The 23767-nt window shown below is 48.2% G+C and overlaps 4 protein-coding genes across 5 annotated transcripts; 2 read left to right on the top strand and 2 right to left on the bottom strand.

The window, feature by feature from the left end:
* Positions 1–564: 564 nt before the first annotated feature.
* Positions 565–3038, bottom strand: gins1 (GINS complex subunit 1 (Psf1 homolog)). Its single transcript, XM_084947694.1, has 7 exons — positions 2917–3038; positions 2308–2372; positions 1503–1601; positions 1332–1422; positions 964–1080; positions 811–885; positions 565–723 (listed from the first exon to the last, which is right to left on the bottom strand). Exons 1-7 carry the CDS (start codon positions 2989–2991, stop codon positions 655–657), a joined length of 591 nt encoding a protein of 196 aa, XP_084803820.1. The 5' UTR covers positions 2992–3038; the 3' UTR covers positions 565–654.
* A 113-nt stretch (positions 3039–3151) lies between these two features.
* abhd12 (abhydrolase domain containing 12, lysophospholipase) lies at positions 3152–12615 on the top strand. 2 transcript variants are annotated; one of them, XM_084947693.1, is made up of 14 exons: positions 3152–3253; positions 4209–4383; positions 7250–7371; positions 8010–8115; positions 9024–9143; positions 9243–9273; positions 9578–9623; positions 9715–9847; positions 10278–10315; positions 10556–10635; positions 10713–10795; positions 11433–11511; positions 12094–12221; positions 12296–12615. In XM_084947693.1, exons 2-14 carry the CDS (start codon positions 4211–4213, stop codon positions 12330–12332), a joined length of 1176 nt encoding a protein of 391 aa, XP_084803819.1. In that variant the 5' UTR covers positions 3152–3253; positions 4209–4210; the 3' UTR covers positions 12333–12615. The 2 variants fall into 2 exon arrangements, with proteins under 2 accessions (XP_084803819.1, XP_084803818.1); XM_084947692.1 differs by lacking the exon at positions 3152–3253 and adding an exon at positions 3323–3434.
* pygb (phosphorylase, glycogen; brain) lies at positions 9008–18971 on the bottom strand. The gene is made up of 3 exons (XM_084947695.1): positions 18378–18971; positions 16058–16159; positions 9008–15936 (listed from the first exon to the last, which is right to left on the bottom strand). Exons 1-3 carry the CDS (start codon positions 18584–18586, stop codon positions 15921–15923), a joined length of 327 nt encoding a protein of 108 aa, XP_084803821.1. The 5' UTR covers positions 18587–18971; the 3' UTR covers positions 9008–15920.
* Positions 18972–19113: 142 nt separating this feature from the next.
* On the top strand, positions 19114–21413 carry LOC146375460 (barrier-to-autointegration factor-like protein). The gene is made up of 3 exons (XM_084947696.1): positions 19114–19256; positions 20344–20474; positions 21062–21413. Exons 2-3 carry the CDS (start codon positions 20349–20351, stop codon positions 21206–21208), a joined length of 273 nt encoding a protein of 90 aa, XP_084803822.1. The 5' UTR covers positions 19114–19256; positions 20344–20348; the 3' UTR covers positions 21209–21413.
* The last annotated feature ends 2354 nt before the right edge of the window (positions 21414–23767 follow it).

The following is a 23767-nucleotide window of genomic DNA, read 5'->3' as shown; positions in this document are numbered from 1 at the left end:
GTATGATTACAGGTTTACAGGTAACGCTTCACACCTGTGCTGACGTACACTCACTGGCCAATGTCATGATGATGTCATATCCACACGGACCAGAGTCTGAGGAAAACTTTCACCTTGTTGAATCTGAGACGCTCTGGAGGGAATAGGGCTCCGCCCACTCTGAAGTGTCCGTGATGGCACACGCCTGTCTAATCCGGTCTTTAAGTGATGGCGTATGAACTCTGGGTCCAAACTAGTTTATTAAGGCTGTTGTGTTTTTAACATGTTTAAATGTTTTGTATCTTGTTCTGTTTAATCAGTGATCACTGTCGATCTCTGTTTTTAAACCCTTCTGATGTAACTGCAGCCCAGCCCATGCAGCAGTACATTAATGACTAACCTGGTATTGTGGATGGATTATCTCAGTTGTTCTCCTGGCTGAAGTCTGGTCCGTTTACAGCATCCTGCCATGCGATTGCATTTGTCTCTAACCATCAGGAACCCTCACGTTAACTTTTATACAGTGGAAAGAAGTTAGTGTTCATCCTCCAGCTTCACTGAGCTTTTAAATAAAGTAGGCGGAGCTTGAAAAAAACAATTTATTATCACATCAGAAGAAGAGCCCAGAATAAAGGTGAGTGCAGGTGTTTTCCAGCTGCTGAAACATCTGCATCATCAGGACACCACATGCTCCAGGACGCCCTGACGAATCAGCTGCTCACATTTCCACCGCGGCAGGAAGTGCTGAGGACAGAGGAGACGTTACCATGACAACTTGAAACATTTCACATGTTTTTAAACAGTAGAAGAAGAGTGGCATCCCGTCCTCACCTGGCTGTTCTTCTTCAGCAGGATCACCGTGCCGTCGTCAATCTCAAACTCACCGTGGTCCTTCAGACACCTCACCTGAAAAACAAAGACAGATGTCGGAGTCAGTGCTACGAGGTCATGCTGCAGCTAAAGGTCAAAGGTCAAATGTCTCACCTCGATGTAGAGGCTCTTTGGAGGCTTCATGTCCTGCGTGATGTCCAGACCCTCATCGCCCCCCAGAGAGCGCATGAAGGAGGCCAGAGACTTCTTATACTGACTGAACCACTGCAGCTAAAACACACACACCTGTCAGCTGATTTGTCACACACACACACACACACACACCTGTCAGCTGATTTGTCACACACAGACACACACACTGAAGAGCTACAGTACGCTCTGCTGCCTCTTTCACAATAAAAGCCCCCCCTGAAGTGAATTACTCAGGCTTTTAAAGTGAAAGTTTACAACAGCCAATAAAAAAGAGCAACAGAGCATCAGCATCACCTGAGAGAAAACACAGGAAGTGATGTCACACTCACCTCCTCTGCACACATGTGGAAGCGAACATTGGCGGGCAGCACGCTACCGTACTCCCAGCGCAGCGCTCTGATCCTCAGCAGCCGGTCGTACCTGCGACAAAGATCAGCAAAGGTCATTGAGGAGAAAGGTGAGGCAGAGAGAGGTGGTCACATGACTGCAGGTGTGGTTACAGGTAGGCGGTGACGCAGCGCTGGTTCCTCAGCAGGCAGCAGTGGCGCAGTTTGATGGAGGGAATCAGCTCGGCGCGACCTTCGCTCTTCGCCTCGTTCCTGAAACACACGAACATCAGCCGATCAGTGATGCTGTCAGTCGCACCTGTCTGTGCGACACTCAGGTGCCAGAGAGGATGCTGGACGGGGTCCCGCTGAGCAGTTTGGGGTGGGCGGGGCCTTCATGACACTCTGAACCAGCACTCAGGTGGTGTTCCTCCTTTTTAGAAGGAGGTCTGGAGGATGTGCTCCAGCTTCAGGAGAATCACACTCCTCAGCCTCCCTGAGCCTGGTTCTGCTGGAGGTTTCTTCCTGTTGAAAGGGAGTTTTTTCTCTCCACTGTTGCCAAAGTGGCTGATCGAAGGCTGACTGTTGGGGTTTCTCAGTGTTACTGTAGGGTCTTTACCTTTACCTGAGGCAACTGTTGTTGGAAATTTGTTGCTGTATAAATACAATTTTATTTAATTCATGAGATAAAACTTTCATTGCATTTAGTATTATTTATTACTTTTATTGTAACATTAACTGTAGGTGGTTTTGGACCCAGTATCATTATTTTAAACTGAAACTGAGGCCCAAAGCTTCACATGGCTTCCTGTTTATTTGATACGGATTTCATGGGTTTTAAAACCTGCTATGAGAGGGAGGAGCGGGGTCACGGGCAGTGTAATCTGGTCATGGTCAGGTTAACAGAAACCTGGATCCAAACCCTCAGACCCTGGGAACCCTGAGGAAACCTGGACAGATCAGCCTGCTGTGGACTCACACGTCACTCTGGTTCTGCTCGTAAAGCGCCTCCATCTCCTGCAGCACCTGTCGCAGTCCATCCTCCTGAAACGCAGAAACCAAACCAGTTGTGAGTGAGGCTCAGTGACCTGATGGAGCAGCTCCTGGTGGAGGCACAGACCTCCACAAAGCACCACTGACTTGTTATTACTCTACACACGAGTTTGACAGCACTTTGATAATTCAGCATATGCAGGAAATGATTCACCACGAAGAGCCCAACATAACTAGATATTAACTGTGTGCTGCTGGCTGCACATCGGTGTCGTTAAAACAGCCGACATGTAATGCAGTGCTTGTTATGTGTAAACATGTTTAGATGAGATCTCTAAGACGCGCGTAATTCTGTCCAACACTTTTCAGAGTCCGTTTTCTTAAATTCCCCTCATTGGTCTGTTGGTCAGTATTTGAATCATCCGACCTGAGCCGAAGTTTAGTCCTGTGTCTGCACTGACTGAGGATGTGTTTGCGATGCCTCACAGACCGATTATTCTGCTCTGGGCAGCAGGTTAAAATATCAGGTTTGTGAATGGAGTCCGCTGCCTCTGAAAACCGGGTGAAGCCCTGGGTTTTCGCCGGGATCACTCACGTTAAACGCGGGCAGCTGTCCGTCGCTCATGCGGTGCAGCTCTCTGATCAGCTCGATGGCTTTTTCGCAGAACATCGTGGCACCTCAAAAACGAGCACACCGAGCAGAATCCCGGCGAATCGCTCCGTTGGGCAGCGACGCGCTCCTACTTCACCGGGCGGCTCACGTTCGCGGTAAAAACAATGTTTTGATCACGTGACCGTTCCAGGCGCAGCTCCGGAAGCCGCGTTGGGTCAAACCTCAGACTCCGCGACACGAAGCGGGCAGCTGCGATTCCTAAAAGCTCGGGAAGAGTCGGAGATGCGGTGAAGCGGCTTCATTTGAGCCCAACTCAGAGGTGAGAGAGAGCCGTGCTAGTGCTGGTGTCGCCGTGGGCGGAAAAGCCGTCATTGACCGTCAGATCTCAGCTCTATCCCGTAGCGTGACTTCCGGTAAGCGCAGAGGCTAAAAATAAAGCCGTCAGCCCGACAGGAGCCTCTGACAACGGGGAACGGACGAGCCGGACTCACTGGCTCTGTGTGAGTTCATAAAGCCGCCTTTAACGCACTTTCCGCCGCTTCTTCTTGGGTTAGCGTCACTGTTAATACTGCGTTCAAGTTCCACCGGAAAAACGAGCTCTCTGCAGCAAAATCCCTCAAAAATAAGTCAAAACTTCTGTGGTGATCGTGGGTTTCATCCACGCTTCCAATCAAATACACATCACTCCAGCTGCTTATCAGGAAATTACTTGATCTTTGTGGTGGCTTCTCTTTCTGGGACTTATTTGATACTCAGTGTCCTGATGTCGATTCATAAATGTTTTAATTTGTGATTTTTGGGTGTGTGGTGTGTATTGGAATTAAATACAATGAATAAATCACGATAGAAGCTGCTTAAATATTCCAACACAGAGACAGAGATCACAGCTTCTCACGCTTCACTTTGGTCACGTCGTTCTGGGCGTTTCTTGACTTTCCGAGCTGCCCCTGAAGGCCCCGTGCGCTTCCTTTTTCTTCATTCTTTCTTTAATCCTCATAAACCGGTTTTGTTTTGATTGTCGTTGCTCCGACGCTCCCCGGAGGCCGTGGACGCGTCACTGTGCGCCCACGTGGTTGTGTTACCTGCGCTGCGGTTGGCTGCGGCAGATCTGCTTCAGATCAGCTGCTCTCTGCGGATCTCGGCGCAGGCACAGTGGGGACTCGGCTCCGTGCTCACCGGCTCTCAGCGCTCCGTCACCCGCACAGCAGCGGCCTCCTCCCCGCCGACGACGGGGGTATCCTCCGGTTAACATCCGCTTTCAATCACGTTTCCAGGCATGCGTAAGCGGACCAACTCGCAGACAGCGGAGCATGACAGCGGGACCACCGGCACTCTGCTGGACAGCGACCCGGACCTGAAGCAGCGCACCGGCAGAGAAGCGGCGGGGCCCGCAGCAGGCGGCCGGCAGGGCCCGGGAGCGGACCGGAGCATGGCCAAACCGTTCCGGAGGTGAGAGGCGGGACAGGTGCTTGTGATGCTGAAGCATCGCGTTATTTAGATGAAAATCAGTGTGATGTGAAGTGAATTCAGTTTCATAGAAAAAATATTTGTTTTTACTGCTTTTCTACTCAAGTTTATTCATTTAAGAATAATCAGTGCTGAACAAGAGAGTGAGACATTCAACAGCGATAAAGGTACAAATACATAATGATAAGCAGCTCACATGTAAAACAGAAATAAGAAGAAACAACAGTAAAATGGAAAGTTAAAAATTACACCTCGAATAAGAACATTTTATAGAAAATGCTTAAAAACTGAGTTGAATAAACAGCTTATTAAAAAAACGTCACAGAGGAGACCAAAAGTGTCCCGTCTGAGTGATCAGAGCGGGGTTGTCAGCTATTTCCTCATCGGCTGGGATTTTGACCCTCGTGCTAGATCTGATTGTGGGGCGGCATTTCTGGTCCGACTGGTTTCACCGAGGCCGGCGAGCTGGTCAGACTGGAAGCTGCAGGTCGGACTGAATAAAGCAGCGCCTCGTTCAAAGCTCTGAAGCTGCTCTTTGTTTACTGCAGCAGGAAACTTTACATCGAGATGCCAAAGATATTTACCTGCCACAGCTGACACACTCACGCTGTCGCAACATCATCATCATCACGTTTAGTTTAACTGAGTCATCTCTGGTTACAGCCACAGGAAGTCAGCAGTTACAGCAGCTTCACTGAGAGACAAACAAACATGAAGCTGCTGTGATTCTGACGTTCTCTCTATCAGGATGACGCCGACACTTCCTGTGAGAGCTTCGTCATCAGGTCGGCCTTCATCCTGACTTTATTGTTGAGTGTTCGGTCACAGCTCACGGCTCAGAGCTTCGTAGGTCCAGCAGCACATCACAGCTGGGGCTGAAGAAGGCTCTCAGGCTCCGCCTTCACAGCCGTCCTTTAATGAAGGAATTTAAAGAAAATACTCCAAAAAAACAAAGCGACTCTTTTCTGATCTTTAATACACGAAGAATGCCAGACCCCGTTTAACCCCAGCTCGGCCTGTCAGGTCCACTCTTCTTCTTTGGTTTAATCCTGATTAGATCTCTGCAGCTCGCACGCCAGCAGGAGGTCACCTGAAGCACAGGTCAGGCCCAGTGCATCCTGGGACGTTGACGCTGTCGTTTTGGGCTGTTTGGTCACATTGAAACCTTTGAACAAATGACGTGAGCTCAGATCTTTGTCACACATCTGTCAGCATTTTATTGACTTTACAGGGCAGAAAAATCCGACACGTTTAAATATTTGGACGATAAATGATGTTAAAATATTTTTGTCATCATTTGTTCTGTAAAATGATTTTCAGCTGTTTTAAGGTCAATAGTTTTAAAACAAACATTAAAAACACGTTGAACTGTTTTCTGATTGGTTTGCTTACGCAGACACACTTTATCTCCACGGTGACCGTCACACACCTGTACAGCGTATTTTCATACACGCGGCGGCGGCTCGTTAAAGCGATGAAGCGCCGACGGCCTCGTGGTCAGTGCTTGGTCACGTTGAAAGCGAGCGCTGCCGCCGCATCTGACCGACCTCACGCACAGGCGAGTGCTAATATGGCACCTGTCACGTGAAGAAGAGGAAGTGACACGGGATCCACCGTCTGAGCTCAGACGCCGACAGGAAGTGACCTTGCTGCTGCTAACGTGTGTTAAAGCTGTGGGTCACGGGTTTGAGTCCATGTGTCATCACTTCCTGCAGAATCAGCTTGTGAAAGAAGAAGTTCTCCTGACGCCGAGTCAGCGTCTCGACCTCAAACACAGGTGACCTTTGACCTCTGACACACTTTTAAGGGAGTCACTGTGAAACACGTAGCAGCGTTTTATTATCACGAGTCAGCAGTACTGCAGGCGTTACAGTGGGAGTCCAGCTCGCCACGAACACGAGGATCCAGCTGTGGTGAGGAGGAGGTCCACGTTAAAGAGGCGGGGCTTTAGAAGCTGTTTGTAGATAAAAACATTGATTTCCTGCTTATGTTCATCATTACAGCCACGATCAGACAAGAAGCTGTGCGTGTGTGTGCGTGCACGTGTGTGCGTGCAAACATGCTGCTCTCAGGACAGCTGAAGGTCTGCAGACTCTCACTCATCAATGAATAATTCAGGTCTGCAGCTGCAGCGTCCTGTTACAGCAGCAATACCAATACAGCTGATCAGCTTACACACACACACACACACACACACACACACACACACACACACACACACACACACACACACACACACACACACACACAGGGCTCAGATGTCACCTTCACATGTTGTCCTGGTTCGAGTCCTGGGAGAAAGCGGCTGCTTCCAAACTTGAATAAACTTTATTTAAACGGTGGACGTGAGCATGCGTTGCTCGCACATGTTGTGTGCGTTATTTTCAGAGTTGTGTGTCTTGCAGTTTCCAGGGTTTATTCATGTCTCGTGTCTTTGGCAGCTCGATCGTTGTCAGATGCAGATTAATGAATAAAAATGTAATAAAGTCAGTCCTGTGTCGGGTCGACGGGTGGACGCGACATAAACTCCACAGAAACTTTCTATTAATTACTGTGTTGTTAAAATGACCGGTCATATAATAATACAGTGAAATGTATATTTAATGTCAGCTGAGGAGTAAAAGTCACAATAAAAATAAATGTACAGAAAGTTCAAACCAAACAATCAGGTTTGTGTTTCTGTCACAAACTGAATGTCAACATTTGACGTGTCAGACGATCTGCACGCCTGTCACACGTGTCACGCTGAACTTGTCACGTGTGGGTCATTCAGGATGTTGTGCTGTTTTTGTGTGTCCCAGCGAGTAGGCGGGGTTTAAATAAAGTTATTTTGAATGTCTGTGCTCAGGTTGGGTCTGGTGGGGAAGCTGAAGAGGGTGGTGTTGTGGCTGCTGCTCGTCTACGTCTCCATTCCCTTCATCATCAAGCTGTGTCCGTCCATCCAGGCCAAACTCGTCTTCCTCAACTTCGGTGAGTCAGCGTGTCCCGAATCGGCCAATCGGAGCATCTGTGTGAGCAGGCGCTCCTTTATTTATTAAAACCTTTCATTAACACGCAGTAAAAGAAACCTCGATGAATCATTTCAGACCCCGGCCGCCTGCCCCTCCCTGGTCCTGCTCTGGTCGAGGTCTCTTCCTGTTAAAGGGAGTTCTTCCTCCCCGCTGTCACGAGAGCTCCTGGGCTTCTCTTACCTGAGTGAATGACTAGTCTCGGTTAAAGAGCGTTCGTCGTCCAATCAGACGGCATCAAACAGTCCGTCTGACTCAGTGAAGTTTAGAAAGCAAAGTGTTGGTCCGGTGATTGTCACAGACATCGGTCTGTCCACGTCACCTGCACAGGTGCACTGCAGAAGACAAAGTGCCACGCCCACGTTTCTCCTTAAAAGGAAGGATGTGAAGGTGCAGCTCGACTATGAAAAGGGTTTCCTCGCGGTGATGGGGGGGGCTAAAACTAGCAGCGAGGCTCAGGTGGAACCCACACAGCAGAGGGAGGGGCTAATTACCGTTAACATGTAATGATGACAGGAAGCACTGTGACTGGCGAGGCACCCTGTGTGTCAGTGAGCAGTCATGTGATCAGTATGTGACCTTTGACCTCCTCCCCCTCAGTGAGGATGCCGTACTTCATCGACCTGAAGCGACCTCTGGACCAGGGATTGAACCACACACACAACTTCTACCTGGAACCTGAGAGCGGGCTGAAGATCGGAGTCTGGTAACACACACACACACACACACACAGACAAACACACACAGACACACACACAGACACAGACACACACACACAGACACACACAGACACAGACACACACACACACAGACACACACAGACACACTCACAGACACAGACACACACACACACACACACACAGTCACAGACACAGACACACACACACAGACACACACACAGAGACACACAGACACACTCACAGACACACACACAAACAGAGACACACTCACAGACACACACAGACAGACACACAGAGACACACTCACAGACACACACAGACACACAGACACACACACACACACAGAGACACACTCACAGACACAGACACACACAGAGACACACTCACACACACACACAGACACACACACAGACACAGACACAGAGACACACTCACAGACACACACACAGACACACACACACACACACACACAGAGACACACTCACAGACACACACACAGACACAGACACACAGACACTCACGCACACAGACACACACACACAGACACACACACAGACACACACACACACAGACACACACACAGACACACTCACAGACACATTCACAGACACAGACACACAGGCACACAGACACTCACGCACACAGACACACAGACACACACACACACACAGACACTCACAGACACAGACACTCACAGACACACACACACACACTCCTCGTGCCTATGGTACGACAACTTTTCTTCGTGCCCCTGGTACGCTGCTCAGAAACACTTTGCTACACACACACACACACACACACAGACACAGAGACACACTCACAGACACACACAGACAGACACTGGGTTCAGGTGTTTCCTGACACGCGTGCTGGACTGATCGATCGACTGATCGATCCCAGCGTGCTTGTTTGTTTACATGTTTGTTTGTTTCAGGCACACGGTTCCTGCTCAGATGTGGAGAGAAGCTCAGGGGAAGAAAGGCGACTGGTACGAGTCCAAGTTTAGCTCCTCCCACCCCGTTATCCTCTATCTCCACGGAAACGCAGGGACCAGGTGAACCCCCCGTCCCGGCCCTACCAGCAGGCACACACGCACACCTTTGTCATTGATTTAAATGTAGAGTTTGACCTTTGACCTCGTGTCTCTCTACAGAGGAGGAGACCACAGAGTGCAGCTGTACAAGGTGAACACTCGTCTGCTGTTTGGAAACTTCCAGAAACCACAGAACTCTCATCGGGAACTCCTCGACCTCTGACCCCGATCTGACCCAGACCCTTTAAAGGGTCTGGGTCAGATCAGGGTCACATTTTCTGAGACACACGCATGTTTGGGGGCGTGGTTTAATCAGCTGAGAGTTTGTGGACTTCCTGTTTGTCACTGTTTTCTTTTGGCGTCTGTGAAACGCTCTCCAGCTTTCGATCTCTTTGATCTTATTGGCTGTGGACGGAGGGATGCTGTACTGACTGTGTCTGCCTGTTTTCCTTCAGGTCCTCAGCTCGTTAGGCTACCACGTGGTCACGTTTGATTACAGAGGTGAGAAACAAGCCGAGTACAGCAGGCGGACAAACACAGCTGGCACACCTGTGTGACCTGTGTGTGTGTGTGTGTGTGTGTGTGCGCACAGGTTGGGGCGATTCAGAAGGCTCGCCATCAGAGAGCGGGATGACATCAGACGCTCTCTTTATTTATGATTGGCTGAAGCGGCGGACAGACAAAACGCTGCCTCTTTACATCTGGGGACACTCTCTGGGAACAGGGTAACAACACACCTGTGTACCTGTTTCCTTTGCACTCACACCACTTACTGACCGCCCCTTTAAAGGTGACTCACTAATAGGGTGGCAGTGCTGTAAGACCCGCCCACATGAGAACAGGAAAGGAGAAAACGGTCACGGCTCAGCGTGTGTCTAATGCAGAGGGTGTGGGTGGATGTTGGATGGGTGGTGTCTTAGTGAGGCTTTGAATCATTCCTGCCACACCTTTCCAGCTTTACTCACGACTTCCGAAAGCCTTCTCCCAACATTCAGGCATCGAAAGTGGAAATTAGCTGTGTGGGGGTGTGCGGGGGGGGTCACTGCAGCAGGACGTTAGAGGAACTGCAAGTTTCAGTCCCAGAGGTCGATCAGCAGCAACGAGGCTGAAGCAGAGCCAAGGATTCCGATTTAATCCGAGTTTCTTTTCTTTCAGAGTGGCAACCAATGTGGTCAGACGGCTGTGTGACAGAGGTACACACACACACACACACACACAGACACACACATTTCTCTCTTTAGTGTGTGTGAAATGAGGGCTGGCTCAAGACTTTTGCACAGCACTGTGTGGATTAAAAATAGCAAAACAGCAGACTGAGAACGACATTAACTAAAACTCCCAGGAGTTTATTTCTGGGTTTAATTGGAGCGTCTCAGCAGCCGAGGATTGTGGGAAACGCAGCGTCAGGTACTAATGATGACATCATTTCACAGGAAGTCCTCCTGACGCGCTCATCTTAGAGTCTCCTTTCACCAACATCAGAGAGGAGGCCAAGAGTCACCCCTTCTCCATGGTAACACACACAGACACACACACACAGACGCACACAGCTCCTGCAGGTGTGTCTCACAGTGCGTGTGTGTGTTTCAGGTGTACCGGTACCTGCCCGGCTTTGATTGGTTCTTCCTGGACGCCATCACTGCCAACAACATCCGCTTCACCAGCGATGAGAAGTATGTACCTCATCAAAGCTCCTCCCACGTGAAACGTGTTTTCGAGCGGCGCCCGGCTGCTCGTCAGCAGCTCGCTACGTCGTTTTTAAAAAGCATGCGGCTGTTTGACCTGAATCAGCGTGCAGAGCGCCTCCTCTGAGCGTTTACTTGTTCTCGGGGTTCGGAGGAAACGGGAGGACTCCTGATATTAAAGTAAATTCCTGAGTGGGTGGAACAGGAAACGTTGGAGTTTCCAACGTTTTTACCGTCTTTGGACAATTTTGGAGTTGATGTTAAATTGTCCGAGGAACATTTCGAGTTTCTCGTGAAGTTTAAACCGAATCGTTGATTTTATGTTTTCAGTCGTGCAGATTTTTCACTTTTATGACCCGAGCAGGTTTGACGGATGGAGCTTGATTGTTTTTAGACGCTGATCCTGGATCTGCTCGTGCAGCGTCAGAGAACAGACTTTCATTACAGCTGCTGACCTTCGACCCTGCAGACTAATCAGGAAATATTAGCTCGTTATGTGTGTGTGAATATCTGGTGATTCACACACACATAACCTAAACAGCAGCACCTAGTGGCTGTTAGAAGAACTGCAGTCCCTGAATGCAGCAGAGGCGTTTAATGTCCCTGAATGTTTGTGTGTCTGCAGCATGAACCACATCTCCTGTCCCGTGCTCATCCTCCACGCCGAGGACGACAGCGTGGTTCCTTTCCACCTCGGTAAGAAGGTAAGAAGGTGTGACCGAAACATCTCCACCAATCTAAAGAAATCCGTCAAGAACAAGTCTTATTCTTTAAGACAGCGGCCCCCAACCCCCACGGCATGGACCGGTACGCGAGAGTTGAGGCTCGGGTGTGAAGTTTATGGTTTTCAGGGTTTTTATCGTTAACTCGGTAGAACTGAAGCTAAAACGAAAACATTGGACAGATTTCTGCTGTATTGTCACGTTAATAGAAACCAGAACGTTTCATGTTTTTAAAGAACGTTCTGATGTGGACGGATCTGCTCCGGCAGCATTTATGTAACGCCAAATCACAACAGGGCGCTTTTCATAGAGCCAACGATCATACAGAGAGGAGCCAACAACCAGACGACCCTGTGAGCAGGCGCATAGGCGAGGGTGGGAGCAGGAAGAGCCAGGCTCAGGGAGGGGCGGGTGGCGTCGAAGACGGGAGAGAGAGGCACGAGTTTCTGTGTGACCGATCTGTAGAGCCGCGCTGTGACGGTGTAGACCGGACGCAGCACGCCGTTTTTCCTGCAGTAGAAGAAGCAACTGAGACTAACCCGCCTCCTCGCCCTCTCCCTGCAGCTCTACTCGCTGGCGTCGCAGTCGAAGAGCCTGAGCGGTCACAAGGTTCAGTTCGTGCCCTTCCCCGCCGCGCTCGCCTACAAGCACAAGTTCATCTACAGGAGCCCGGAGCTGCCAAACATCCTCAGGTAGGATCAGCTCGCGGTGATGTCACGGTGAGCCGCGAAGCCGCGCTCACGCTGCTCTTTGTCTTCTCTTTCAGTGATTTCCTGGGCACAGCTCACCCCGTCGCACAGTGAGGACAGACAGGAAGTACTCAGATTACTCTCTGCACTCCACGACAGCCGCACCGCCGCGGCTCGTTTTGTCCTCGCATGACCTCGACACGTCATTCCTCCTTCTGTTAGCATTCCTCCCACAGCCGCGCTCGCGTCACAGCACGCAGGGTCGCCACGGCAACCGATGCTTTTAAAGAGTGGTGGCGTGGAGTTTTTAATATTTTTGTGTGATTGTGTCGAGTTTATCACTGGAACTTTGTGTCTGAAGGCCTGTTACAACTTGAATTAAATATTATTTGTTTTATTTGTCAGGTTGTTTTTCTTCATTTATCAGTTCTGCTGTTTGTTTCAAAAACATCTGAAAATGTTAATGTCAGCATTTCTTACAATGACTGAAATAAAGAGATTTTTATTTTTCAATGTAAAGATGCAAAAATATCCAAAAGTAATTAAAGTAAATGTTAAATCATCAGATGAAAGAAAAAATGTTAACAAGGCAATTTTGACGACGAAAATCTCGTTTAAAAGCAAACAAGCAGAAAATGAGTCGAGGATGAAGCTTTCTGTGTACAAAACATCAGGTTCATGTTTCTGTGGTGAAGGAAATAAAAACAGCAGCAGAAACAGATTCTGACGCGAACAGACGGATCCATAGAGAAACCATCGCCCACGAGACACCTGGGCGGTCACGCCTGGGCGGTCACGCCTGGGCGGTCACGCCTGCCTGGGCGGTCACGCCCGGCCTCGAACAAGCAACTCAAAACCAAAATAACAACAATAATAATATTAATGAGCTCTGAGCTGATGATGATGCTCAGCTTCATCGAACACGATGATTTTTTTTAAACTAAAAGAAGATAAAAAATAAAGATTTAGTTTTACAAGCTGCTTGGTTCCCTGAACGCACCGCCACAGACGGCGCGCTGACACGCGCTCGTTAGCTTATTTATGCTGTAATGTGATTGGATAGTGAGTAAACAGCGCTCTCTCGCTGTTTGACTCAAAGGCACGATTCTGCACAAATATATCCACCTGGACGTACAGGCAGGTGAGGAAGCTCACCTTTCCTTTCAAATTAAAAGCTGTTGATCCACAGCAAACACCTCCTTCTTCTTCTAATGCAGGGGTCTGATGATGAGTGCCTCTAAAATTTCCTCAGAGGTCAGTGTGCCGTATGACTGCATTAGCAATAAATGTAATAACGCTCTATATGAACAGTTACTATATAGATCAACTTTATAGGATTATATTTGTTTGCAGATGTTGGCAGCTGTCAGCGAATAGTTATCAGCTATTTTGAAACAAAAAAGACTTTTTATCCGTAACAGCAAATGAACTGAACAACAGAAAATACAAATGCTATTTATGGTCTCCTCACAACAATGATAAGAAAAATAAACTGGGCCAATATGGCATGTTGTTAATACAGGGACACACATGTTAATGTGATCTCTGGTCTCCCACTCAGAGACACAGGTCTCCGAGTGTCCAGCATTCAGAGGCTGCCTGAGGACTCATGTGAGAGAAAATCTGCTCACACAGACATTAGAGCCAAATACTGTCAATAAGGCCTCTGCAATGTTCTGAAGACAGTTAAACCTGTCAGGTAGTGACGTCCAGCAGGTGAACATGCAGCTCCATGAACACGCACAGCTGTGGATTCCAGCTGCTTCGTAGTTCTGCAAACTTTGACCCCACAGAGTCGAGCTTTTCAGTTCAGTCAGCTGCATTTCGATGTCACATTAACTGGCATTAACTCAGCCAGTTAATGTGAGACAAACCAGCTGCTCATTAAAGCTTTCTGGTTTGATCAGTCTCGAGTCTTCGGATGTATCCGTGTATTTCCGTGGTGCTGATGCTGCGCTGAGCCGACAGCTGCTGAAGCTTTTGAAATGTCAGAATGTGGAAATTTCAACATCGCTTGAAAAAAAACTGCCAGCTAACAACGTCCCTCTGACCAGTAGACAAAGTTATTTTTAGCCAATTACAAGTTGAATCTGGTAGTTGGGGTTGCTAAGATACCGTCATTAAGAAGCGGCACAACTAATGTGTCTATGTGAGCTGATTTGCGATGTGCACCGCTGGCCCGGCCATTTATTTTTTAATGCACCTTCTCAGATTAACTCACTGCGTGTCGTGCCCAGGGCTGGACTGGGACAAAAAAACGGCCCTTTGACTAGAGACCGGCCCCCCAGGTATTAAAGTCATAAAGCCTTTGAATGAAAACAAACGCTGTTGTGACAGTGATGTACAGTCTTGTTGGTATATGTATGATTTCTATACATTTTATGTCAGATAAAAACTTTGGTTGTAAGATTCAGATAATTATTTAATAACAGACATTTTAAATGAGAATAAGAAAGAAAAGTATGTCTTTGTGCCCCCCTCTCCCTGTTAATGCCCTACCTGCCCCCCTGGCAAAACTTTGCTAGACCCGCCCCTGCACAGTTACCAGCTGTCAGCTACATAGAAAAGGATCCTGGTGTTATTTGTCTCTCAGAAACAGTTCATAACTTCAACTCATTCATGTCACCTAAAAGGTAAACCTGTTTCTCCATCACCTGTTCAGCTCTGATGATTCAGTAAGGACGTCTCCTGGTTTCATCTTCATGTTTCCCTCTCACCACATATCCAAACCGACATCATGACCAGCAGCTTTACAGCTGTGGCTCCAGCAAACATCAGCTGATACTAGAAAGTAATATTAAATACATTCTAACAACAGCTGATCAAGCTCAAACCTGCTGCTGTTGTTTAGCGCGACATCAGCTGGTTTCCTCTTTCTGGAGCAAAGTGATAAACAAACAAGAGAGAAAAGCTGATCAGCTGATCATTGATCAGTTTCATGATTGAAGTAGCAACAGGAGAGGGAGGGGGGAGAATGAGAGAAGAAGAGGCAGCTGCAGCGTAACGACAGAATAACTCCAGCTTTGTGTCTTTTTCATTGTAGCTGAAGTTCGGGACAAACTGCGTCTCTTCTCACCTCCACACGAAACGCGTAATATTTTCTCTGAATACAAGACGATTTCGTTTTTTAAGGAGCCGTAGGCAACTCTACTAACTAACCTTATGAATAAAATAAAGTTCAACATCAGTAACATCATAGCAACCGAACGGCTGTATAGGAACTCCGTCATGCTAGCTCACGCAGTAAAATGTCAGCACAACGAAAATAAACTACACTTGGTTTATATCTGACCCAGACAGACTGCAGGTCATAACTTCTTACCTGAGGTTCAGTTCACCTGACACTCGGACCGGCGGCCGCCTCGGGTCTCTGCTCCTCCTGCCTCCCCTTTCTCTCATCCACCTGCTGACCTCTGTGGAAGCTCCGCCACAGCCACCACCAGAGTTATTTTTACACATTGACCAGCATCTGGCACATCCACCACCTCTCATTGTTTCTACTGTTACTAAAAAAAAAAAAATCGTCCCATAAAAACGAAAAATCACCATTGCACTTTTACACAAACTGAGGACTTTTCTTTGGTGGAGACGAGGTTTTCTGAGATGTTGGAGAAGTGAGAGAGCAGCGCACCTGTCTGATGGAGTTACCTGCCAGTCGTCCCAGCCCACCGTTTCCCAGACCAGCGTCCTCCTCCAGCTCCTCTATGTCCAAGCCGAGCTGCACACAGAGCACAGCGGTTATCAGCGCGTGGAGCTCTGCAGGGAGCGTTTAAAGGCTCACACCTTGTTCACATTCGACACGACTGCAGCTCCACACTGACACACAGGTGTGCTGTTACCTGGTAGATGGCTTCGTCGCAGACGGTCTGCAGGCCCAGGTCGATGGTGGTGTTCTGCAGCGCTCGGCCCATGTAGAGCCCCAGGGACAGGAAGTAAACCCTCTGAGGACGCACAGCAGCAGAAAGTCACCTGAAGGTTCACCTGAACCAGCGATTCGTTAACTCTGAACCGAAGCAGATTACGAACAGGACGTTGTTTCCTGCCAGACGCTTTGCTCTGACTTTCTTTCTCATGTTTTTCAAACAGAAACAGAAAATAGGAGGCGTGTTCTGGGTTCAGTCCTGACCTTGGACTGGCAGGACGCACGTGGCCGTTCATGTCGACCAACAACAGAAATCTGACAGAAAGGCCAAAAAGACGACTTCCTGCTTGGTGTCAGATGTGAACGCTTCATCTCTTTTCTGTTCTCAGTTTGTCTTCACCTTTGGTTTTATTGTAAAGCAGGAAAATTCCCACTGACTGTCTGACAGTTAACATCCAACATGAAACACAGATGTGACTGACGTCAACATCGTCGTTCTTCAGCTGATGAGAACAACAGAGATTCAGAAAGTGTCCTGAAGCCACAGCTTTCCTTATGAGTCATGAAAATCAGAGAAATATGAAATCCAGCTGATACAGTTTGGTCTGAAAACCTTTGAACGCACAAAACAGACTTTGTTTCACAGGAAAGTGCATCACAATGCATACTGTATTACTACATTTAAACTTTAATCCTTTAAAAGGTTTTAGAAGAGTAAATGAAGGAGTTCACTGCAGGAAGGGCAGAGAAACGTCACGCCGAACTCCATTCTTAAAATTACGATTTCATGTCGTTGTGATGAACGTAACAGTAGTAAGATAAAACGTGACGTCAGGGATTATTGAGCTGATGGGATAAACTCGGCGTACAGAGACCGAGCCGAGCGCGACTGCATGCGGGTGGCAGCACGTCTGTATGCGACCTCCTGCTGTCGACGGCCCAGCGCGGCGGGCTTTGTCGACACGTGGATAAACGTGCCGGGTTGACACGTGAGCCGAATTAAAGCCCGGCTCCCGAGGATCCAGGAACCGTGGGGTCGGGATTTCTCTGCGGGTACGTTTGCAGAACACGACCGGAACCGTGCGGTCCCTTCCAGCCGGAAGCAGGGCTCGTGCCCGCGGGCTTGTGCCTACCTTCGGGTCGGTCTCAATTCAATTCAGTTTTATTTATATAGCGCCAAATCACAACAAAAGTCGCCTCAAGGCGCTTCATAGATACAGAGAAAAACCCAACAGTCATATGACCCCCTATGAGCAAGCACTTTGGCGACAGTGGGAAGGAAAAACTCCCTTTTAACAGGAAGAAACCTCCGGCAGAACCAGGCTCAGGGAGGGGCGGGGCCATCTGCTCTGATTGGTTGGGGTGAGAGAAGGAAGACAGGATAAAGACATGCTGTGGAAGAGAGACAGAGATTAATAACAGGTATGATTCAGTGCAGAGAGGTCTATTAACACATAGTGAGTGAGAAAGGTGACTGGAAAGGAAAAACTCAATGCATCATGGGAATCCCCCGGCAGCCTACGTCTATTGCAGCATAACTAAGGGAGGATTCAGGGTCACCTGGTCCAGCCCTAACTATATGCTTTAGCAAAAAGGAAAGTTTGAAGCCTAATCTTAAAAGTAGAGATAGTGTCTGTCTCCTGAATCCAAACTGGAAGCTGGTTCCACAGAAGAGGGGCCTGAAAACTGAAGGCTCTGCCTCCCATTCTACTTTTAAATACTCTAGGAACAACAAATAGGCCTGCAGAGCGAGAGCGAAGTGCTCTAATAGGGTGATATGGTACTACAAGGTCATTAAGATAAGATGGGGCCTGATTATTTAAGACCTTGTATGTGAGGAGCAGGATTTTGAATTCTGGATTTAACAGGAAGCCAAAACAGGAGAAACCTGCTCTCTCCTTCTAGTCCCTGTCAGGACTCTTGCTGCAGCATTTTGGATTAACTGAAGGCTTTTCAGGGAGTTTTTAGGACATCCTGATAATAATGAATTACAGTCGTCCAGCCTGGAAGTAATAAATGCATGAACTAGTTTTTCAGCGTCACTCTGAGACAGGACATTTCTAACTTTAGAGATGTTGCACAAATGGAAGAAAGCAGTCTTACATATTTGTTTAATATGTGCGTTGAAGGACATGTCCTGGTCAAAAATGACTCCAAGGTTCCTCACAGCGTTACTGGAGGCCAAGGTAATGCCATCCAGAGTATGAATCTGCTTAGATACCATATTTCTAAGATTTTCAGGGCCGAGTACAATAACCTCAGTTTGATCTGAATTAAGAAGCAGAAAGTGTACTTACTCGTAGTAGTACTGCTGGGTTCGGATCCAGCGGCCCACCAGGTGGTCCCGGACGGCATGGGCCAGCGCGAAGTAGTAGTCCCGGGGCGTGGCCACGTCCCGGTCCTTCACCAGCGTGAAGTGCAAAGTCTTCTTGATCTCCGCGACGTCCGCGAGCCCCGCACGCTGATCTGCTTCCGCCTCTAAATGGTCGGTCAGCGGCACCGCCATGTTTCCGCTAAAGTACCCGGGTCACGGAGCGAGGGGAGCGGGGTGACCCGCAGACAGTGGGGACGCCTTTAAGTACAGCCAGAAGAGTGGCTACGGCCCCGCCCACCACACCAACACGGGGAGATCGTGGGGCGGGGCTTTATGAGTAGGGGGCGGGGCAATCAGCGGTACATTGAAAAAAGAGTCCGCAGCGCTTTTACTTTCATGTATCTGGCTCCGTGTGTGACTGGATCAGCAGCAGCCGTCACGGCTCTGACGTGTCTGAGCAGGACTGCAAGCTCGTGACGTCACACGTGTTTGAGGCTCAGGAGACACCTGGACCTGTGTGCTGGGCTCACCGTGAGTGGGAGGATTCTCACGGCGTGTTTAGTTTGAAATCACAGAATCTGCGCTCCAAAAAACAAAAGATGTTTGGGGATCTCATTTTCACCCAGGAGTGACTCCTCTTCAACTCACGCCATCTTTGAGTCTCTGTGTCGTGACGTCACACCACGAGCGTCAGGGAACTCAGCGTGCATCCGGGTTTCCACAATAAAACGCTTCCTGTTTGAGCCGCCGCTGTGCTCAGGTGAGCTCCTCGTGCTCACAGGTACGCGGTGTGTCTCCTTAGTGTCCAGCGCGTGAGACCGGCCCAGGTCCACATCAGCGGGATCGAGTCCTCCTGTGACAGGTAAAGCTTCCACCTGCAGCTGGTTCCACTGGTTTTAATGGGAGTCCAGCAGCAGGCACACGCGGAGGCACACAAACACACGCGCACAGACGCACAGTTCAAAACTTAAACTGGGTCTGAAGCCACAAACAGCACAAGGAGCGCTGACCCCGCCCCCTGCAGCCCTCAGCTTCCTGCAGGGTTGAAAACTCAGCCTAAAAGTCGCTAAATGACGTCATCGCCTAATTTGCATAACTGGTCATGCTAATGTAATTGTAACGTTGTTGGAGAGAGAAATAACATCGTGGAAGAGACATAAAGTGAATAAAAAACGTCCTAAATGCATTTCGTTTGTTTAGAACTACAAATTAAATTTCTTTTAGCAATTATTGTTTTTTGTAATGTCACAATTCCAACCCCGCAAAAGTGACCCGAAATAGGCGCTCTGGTGGAGTTACTGTGTGTGTGTGTGTGTGTGTGTGTGTGTGTGTGTGTGTGGTTTTAAACCTCGTGATCCACAAAACAGCATCACAGTAAAAGAAGAACTGACTGCGTTACAGTCAGTGCGGAGCAGCGGCTTCGCTCATGCGCGGTTCATTTGCAGTTTGGGCGCACAGGTGTGAACGTCTCCTGCCCTGATAGCAGCGGGCAGCTGTGAGCGCTTTGGCACGGGCGAGGTGCCCACGGCAGCACCGCTGCTTGTTGAGAGTAAGAGCGATACGTGCTTTCACGTCAAAAAGTCGTCATAAATAAGTCTCCAAAAACACCAGAAAAAGTCACCAGATTTGTCGCTAAGGGGTCTGAAAACTCAGTAAATATAGCGACAAAGTCGCTAAGTTGGCAACACTGGCTTCCTGCTGAGAGGAGAAGGCCACTGAGGTCAAAGGTCTCCTGCAGATCTCAGATCAGCCACACTCTTCTGTAGGTGATCCTCCACCTCGTGAAGGTTTCCAAACTTTAACTTTCCCACAAAAACGTTTTTAGAGTTAATTTTGACACCAATATGATCCCAGCTCGCTCCAGACGAGTAGGAGAGGGTTTATTGTGTGTGTGTGTGTGTGTGTGTGTGTGTGTGTGTGTGTGTGTGTGTGTGTGGGGCTTCCTGCAGTCAGGATGTCGACCACGTCTCAGAAGCACCGGGACTTTGTTGGAGAGCCGATGGCGGACAAACCTGTGATGGCTCTGTCAGGCATCGGAGAGACTCTGGGGAAGAAGCTGGAGGAGAATGGCTTCGACAAGGTAAACACACACGCACACACACACACACACACACACGTCAGCTTCACTGCTGCTGAAATCTGAAGGTCTGCTGAGATGAACTCATTCAAAGCCTCTGACTTTTCAAACTGTGTGCTGTGTAGTCAGATTGTAGTTCTGTTGGAGCATTTTAATGACCTCACATGACCAATAATATGGCTGCTGTGAGGTACTAACAGAGCGTCCAAGAAGGCGGAGCTCCAGGTTTGGTACACGGTGAAATTCAAGGATTTTGATTGGATGTTACTGAGCACTGATCAGCAGGTATCAGAGCCTGTGTGATGCTCCTGTGGGTTCTAGCATTAGCTGCTAACTGAGAGCACAAACACGGTCCACAGGCTCAGTTCAGGTGAAGCTAGCAGACAGCTAGCAGCTACAACTGCCTGTGTCACCCTCCACCTTTTAGGCAGACAGGCCACGCCCCTGATGGTGCAAACTGAAAGCCTGAATAGAATCCAAATAGCTGACTTATAAAGACATGCTCCCTCTGTGCAGTTATCACGGAGGAAATTATCCACAGAGACTGTAACTGGACTGACTCACTGCTGTGCGTGCGTGTGTGTTTTCAGGCATATGTGGTTCTCGGTCAGTTCCTGCTCTTGAGGAAAGACACGGAGATGTTCACCGATTGGCTCAAAGACTCCATTGGCGCCAACTCTCGCCAGGCCAGCTCCTGCGCTCAGTGCCTGAAGGAGTGGTGTGACGCCTTCCTCTGAGGTGCCGCCTCTTCACAAAAACCACACCTGCGTTTGCTCACTTCCTGTTTCGGAGGCTTCTGATGGCTCTGCTGCTGTTAGGTGTTTGAGGTGGACTTCCTGCAGGAGCGCTGTGATGTCACAGCGCTCTGCCAGGTGTCTGTTTACCTGTTTTATGAGTTTGTTTCACTGAAGAACGTTTACATGAATAAAAGCTTTGTCTCCACGGCTTGCTGTCTTCTTTCTGAGTCCACCATAAAAACATCGAAGCCTCCGTATGACAGGGTACAGCGCCACCTGCTGCTGGATTTGTAGATGTGCTTGTGTTCAGGCACGAGTACATGTGACATCATCCTGTGACATCATGCATGTACAGTGACACAGATCAGCCTGAGAGACGCTGACCTGCTGGTGCTTTCCCCGCCGCCTCCTTAACTCCACCCCTCTTAGAAATGGTTTCAGAAGAGGGCGGTTCCTTTTTAACACAGGACAGGTAAGTTTGAGGAGCGTTTTTCTCTTAGTCCATGAACTCATCATTTAAGAACTTTGTCTAATATTAAAAGTTGTTTGAGGATGTAAGAAAATGAGGAATCTGCACGGACGCTGTGAACTACGGAGTCCAGCGTTTGTGTGTCGGGCTGTGAGGGTTGAACACGGAGGACTCACAGCTTCATCATCGTTACTGTTCTCAGAGCTCTGACGCTTTCTGGAAACAGCTGCGATGAGCCGCACACAGCCTCTTTAAGCTCCTCCCACAGAGGGGAGGCTGCTGTTCAGGACCAAGTTCTTAAATTCATCCTCGTGTTCTTGTCGCTTCTTATCTTTGGGTGAGAGCGCAGATATCTGACAGCAGGTGAGCGTCAGGAGGAAACGGGTTTGTTTGCACCTGAAAACCTGAACATTCATTTGGAAGCATTTTAACTCTTTTTTTTTCTCCTTGGACGGGTTAAATATTGTTGATGCTCGTTTTTAGTTCAGTACATGGAATAAATCACTGGTTTGGAGAGGATGATGATTCGGTGCTTATCCAAGACGATTCTGTGTGACACATTTTATCATCTGATCCTGTAACTGCAGCACAGCTTTAATGCACTTGGACTTTGCTGAAGTACAGCTTCCACATGTTGTTCTTTAAAAGCTGTGAACACACTGCTTTTAAAGTGACCACAGTCTGTTTCTTCTTATTTCTGGATTATTTATGGTTGAGAAAACAAAACCATGTTTTCAGTGTTTTTTTTGTTTACAGTCCCAGGTGTTTGTAAATTAAAGACCCTACAATACTGTCCCACCGAGGGGCAGCCATCTGCTGTGTAAATCTGGCAGTGAGGCCAAAGGGCCAAAGACGAGGTTCAAAATCCATTTTTGGATACTGGATCCAAGCATAAACGTCCAGGTTCCCGTTCTCAGACCTGGGCTGTTCCTCCAGCTCCAACAGCGAGCTGAACCCGGCAGGCTGTCTCCCTCAGGGAGGCGCTGTGAAGTCCTGACTCCATCTCTAAGGCGGAGCCTTAACTGTGGTAATGTCAGGGACCAGGCAGTACGGCAGAAAGGACACAGGTGTTTCATTCAAAAAAAGGGATTTTATTGACCCCAAAATATGAAAATCTATTCAACACAGCCAAATAACTTCAACAGGCAGACCAATAAGAGTTCAACTCAATAAACTAAACTCAAGATTAACAAAACCTTCTGTTTCCTGCTCAGGATGGCGATGATCACTCAGAAGCGCCGCACCTTCGTCAGCGACCCGTGTTAGAGAAACTGGAGATGAATTATATAACGTTCAATTACTATTAAACAAATGACTGACTCAGTTTACTTCAGCCATAATCCATATAAATCAGGTATCATACAACAATAAAAATGGAGTCATGACAATAAAAGACTTTAAGTACTTATACTGCACCAACATCTCTGACACATCAGCACTAAGGCAACACTGAATGACCTGCTGGGTTTTGTCCATAAACTACTCGTCTCAGATTACCACAAAGTAAAAGATCTCTCAGCAAAATTATGCAACATCTCAGGCACTATTGCTCCGATCAGATCAGTGAGCTGAGATCTATTATTCTGAACATGAACTACTGTTACAGCAACAGACATGGACACAACAACTCAATGTCCACTATGTGAAGCAGCCAAACACATGCCTGCTCCTCTCGCTAACTGAGATAAACTGCTGGCATGTTTGTTTTCCATCTATGCTGTCCAGTCTCTGCTGGACGTGGTACAGCCTCTGTAAACTAATATCCTGGCTGCTCGAGGCTCCGTTTTCTGACAGCTTCAATCAAAATTAGAAACGATACTCTTGTGACCCGTGGTAGGTACCTGTTTACAATAGGACAGAGCCGTAGGCGCACAAAGGGTTTAATTTTTAATACAAAATAAAAGTAACAGTATAACAGCTGCACCTAAAAACTATTAAAAACTTTACTTTATTAAAAACGATAAAACTGTATGATTGCCCGTGAGACAGGGTAACTGGGGAAGCGTTTAATAACAAATCGACACAGCACACACATTAAAAAGGGACGGCAACTCACACATAACCCCAAATGGGGAAGACACTCTAGGAAA

This window comes from Perissodus microlepis, chromosome 13 (genome assembly GCF_051167445.1).
Source record: "Perissodus microlepis isolate ML-2025 ecotype Zambia chromosome 13, ASM5116744v1, whole genome shotgun sequence".
Classification (NCBI taxonomy): Eukaryota; Metazoa; Chordata; class Actinopteri; order Cichliformes; family Cichlidae; genus Perissodus; species Perissodus microlepis.
This window is presented reverse-complemented; position numbering and strand designations above follow the sequence as displayed.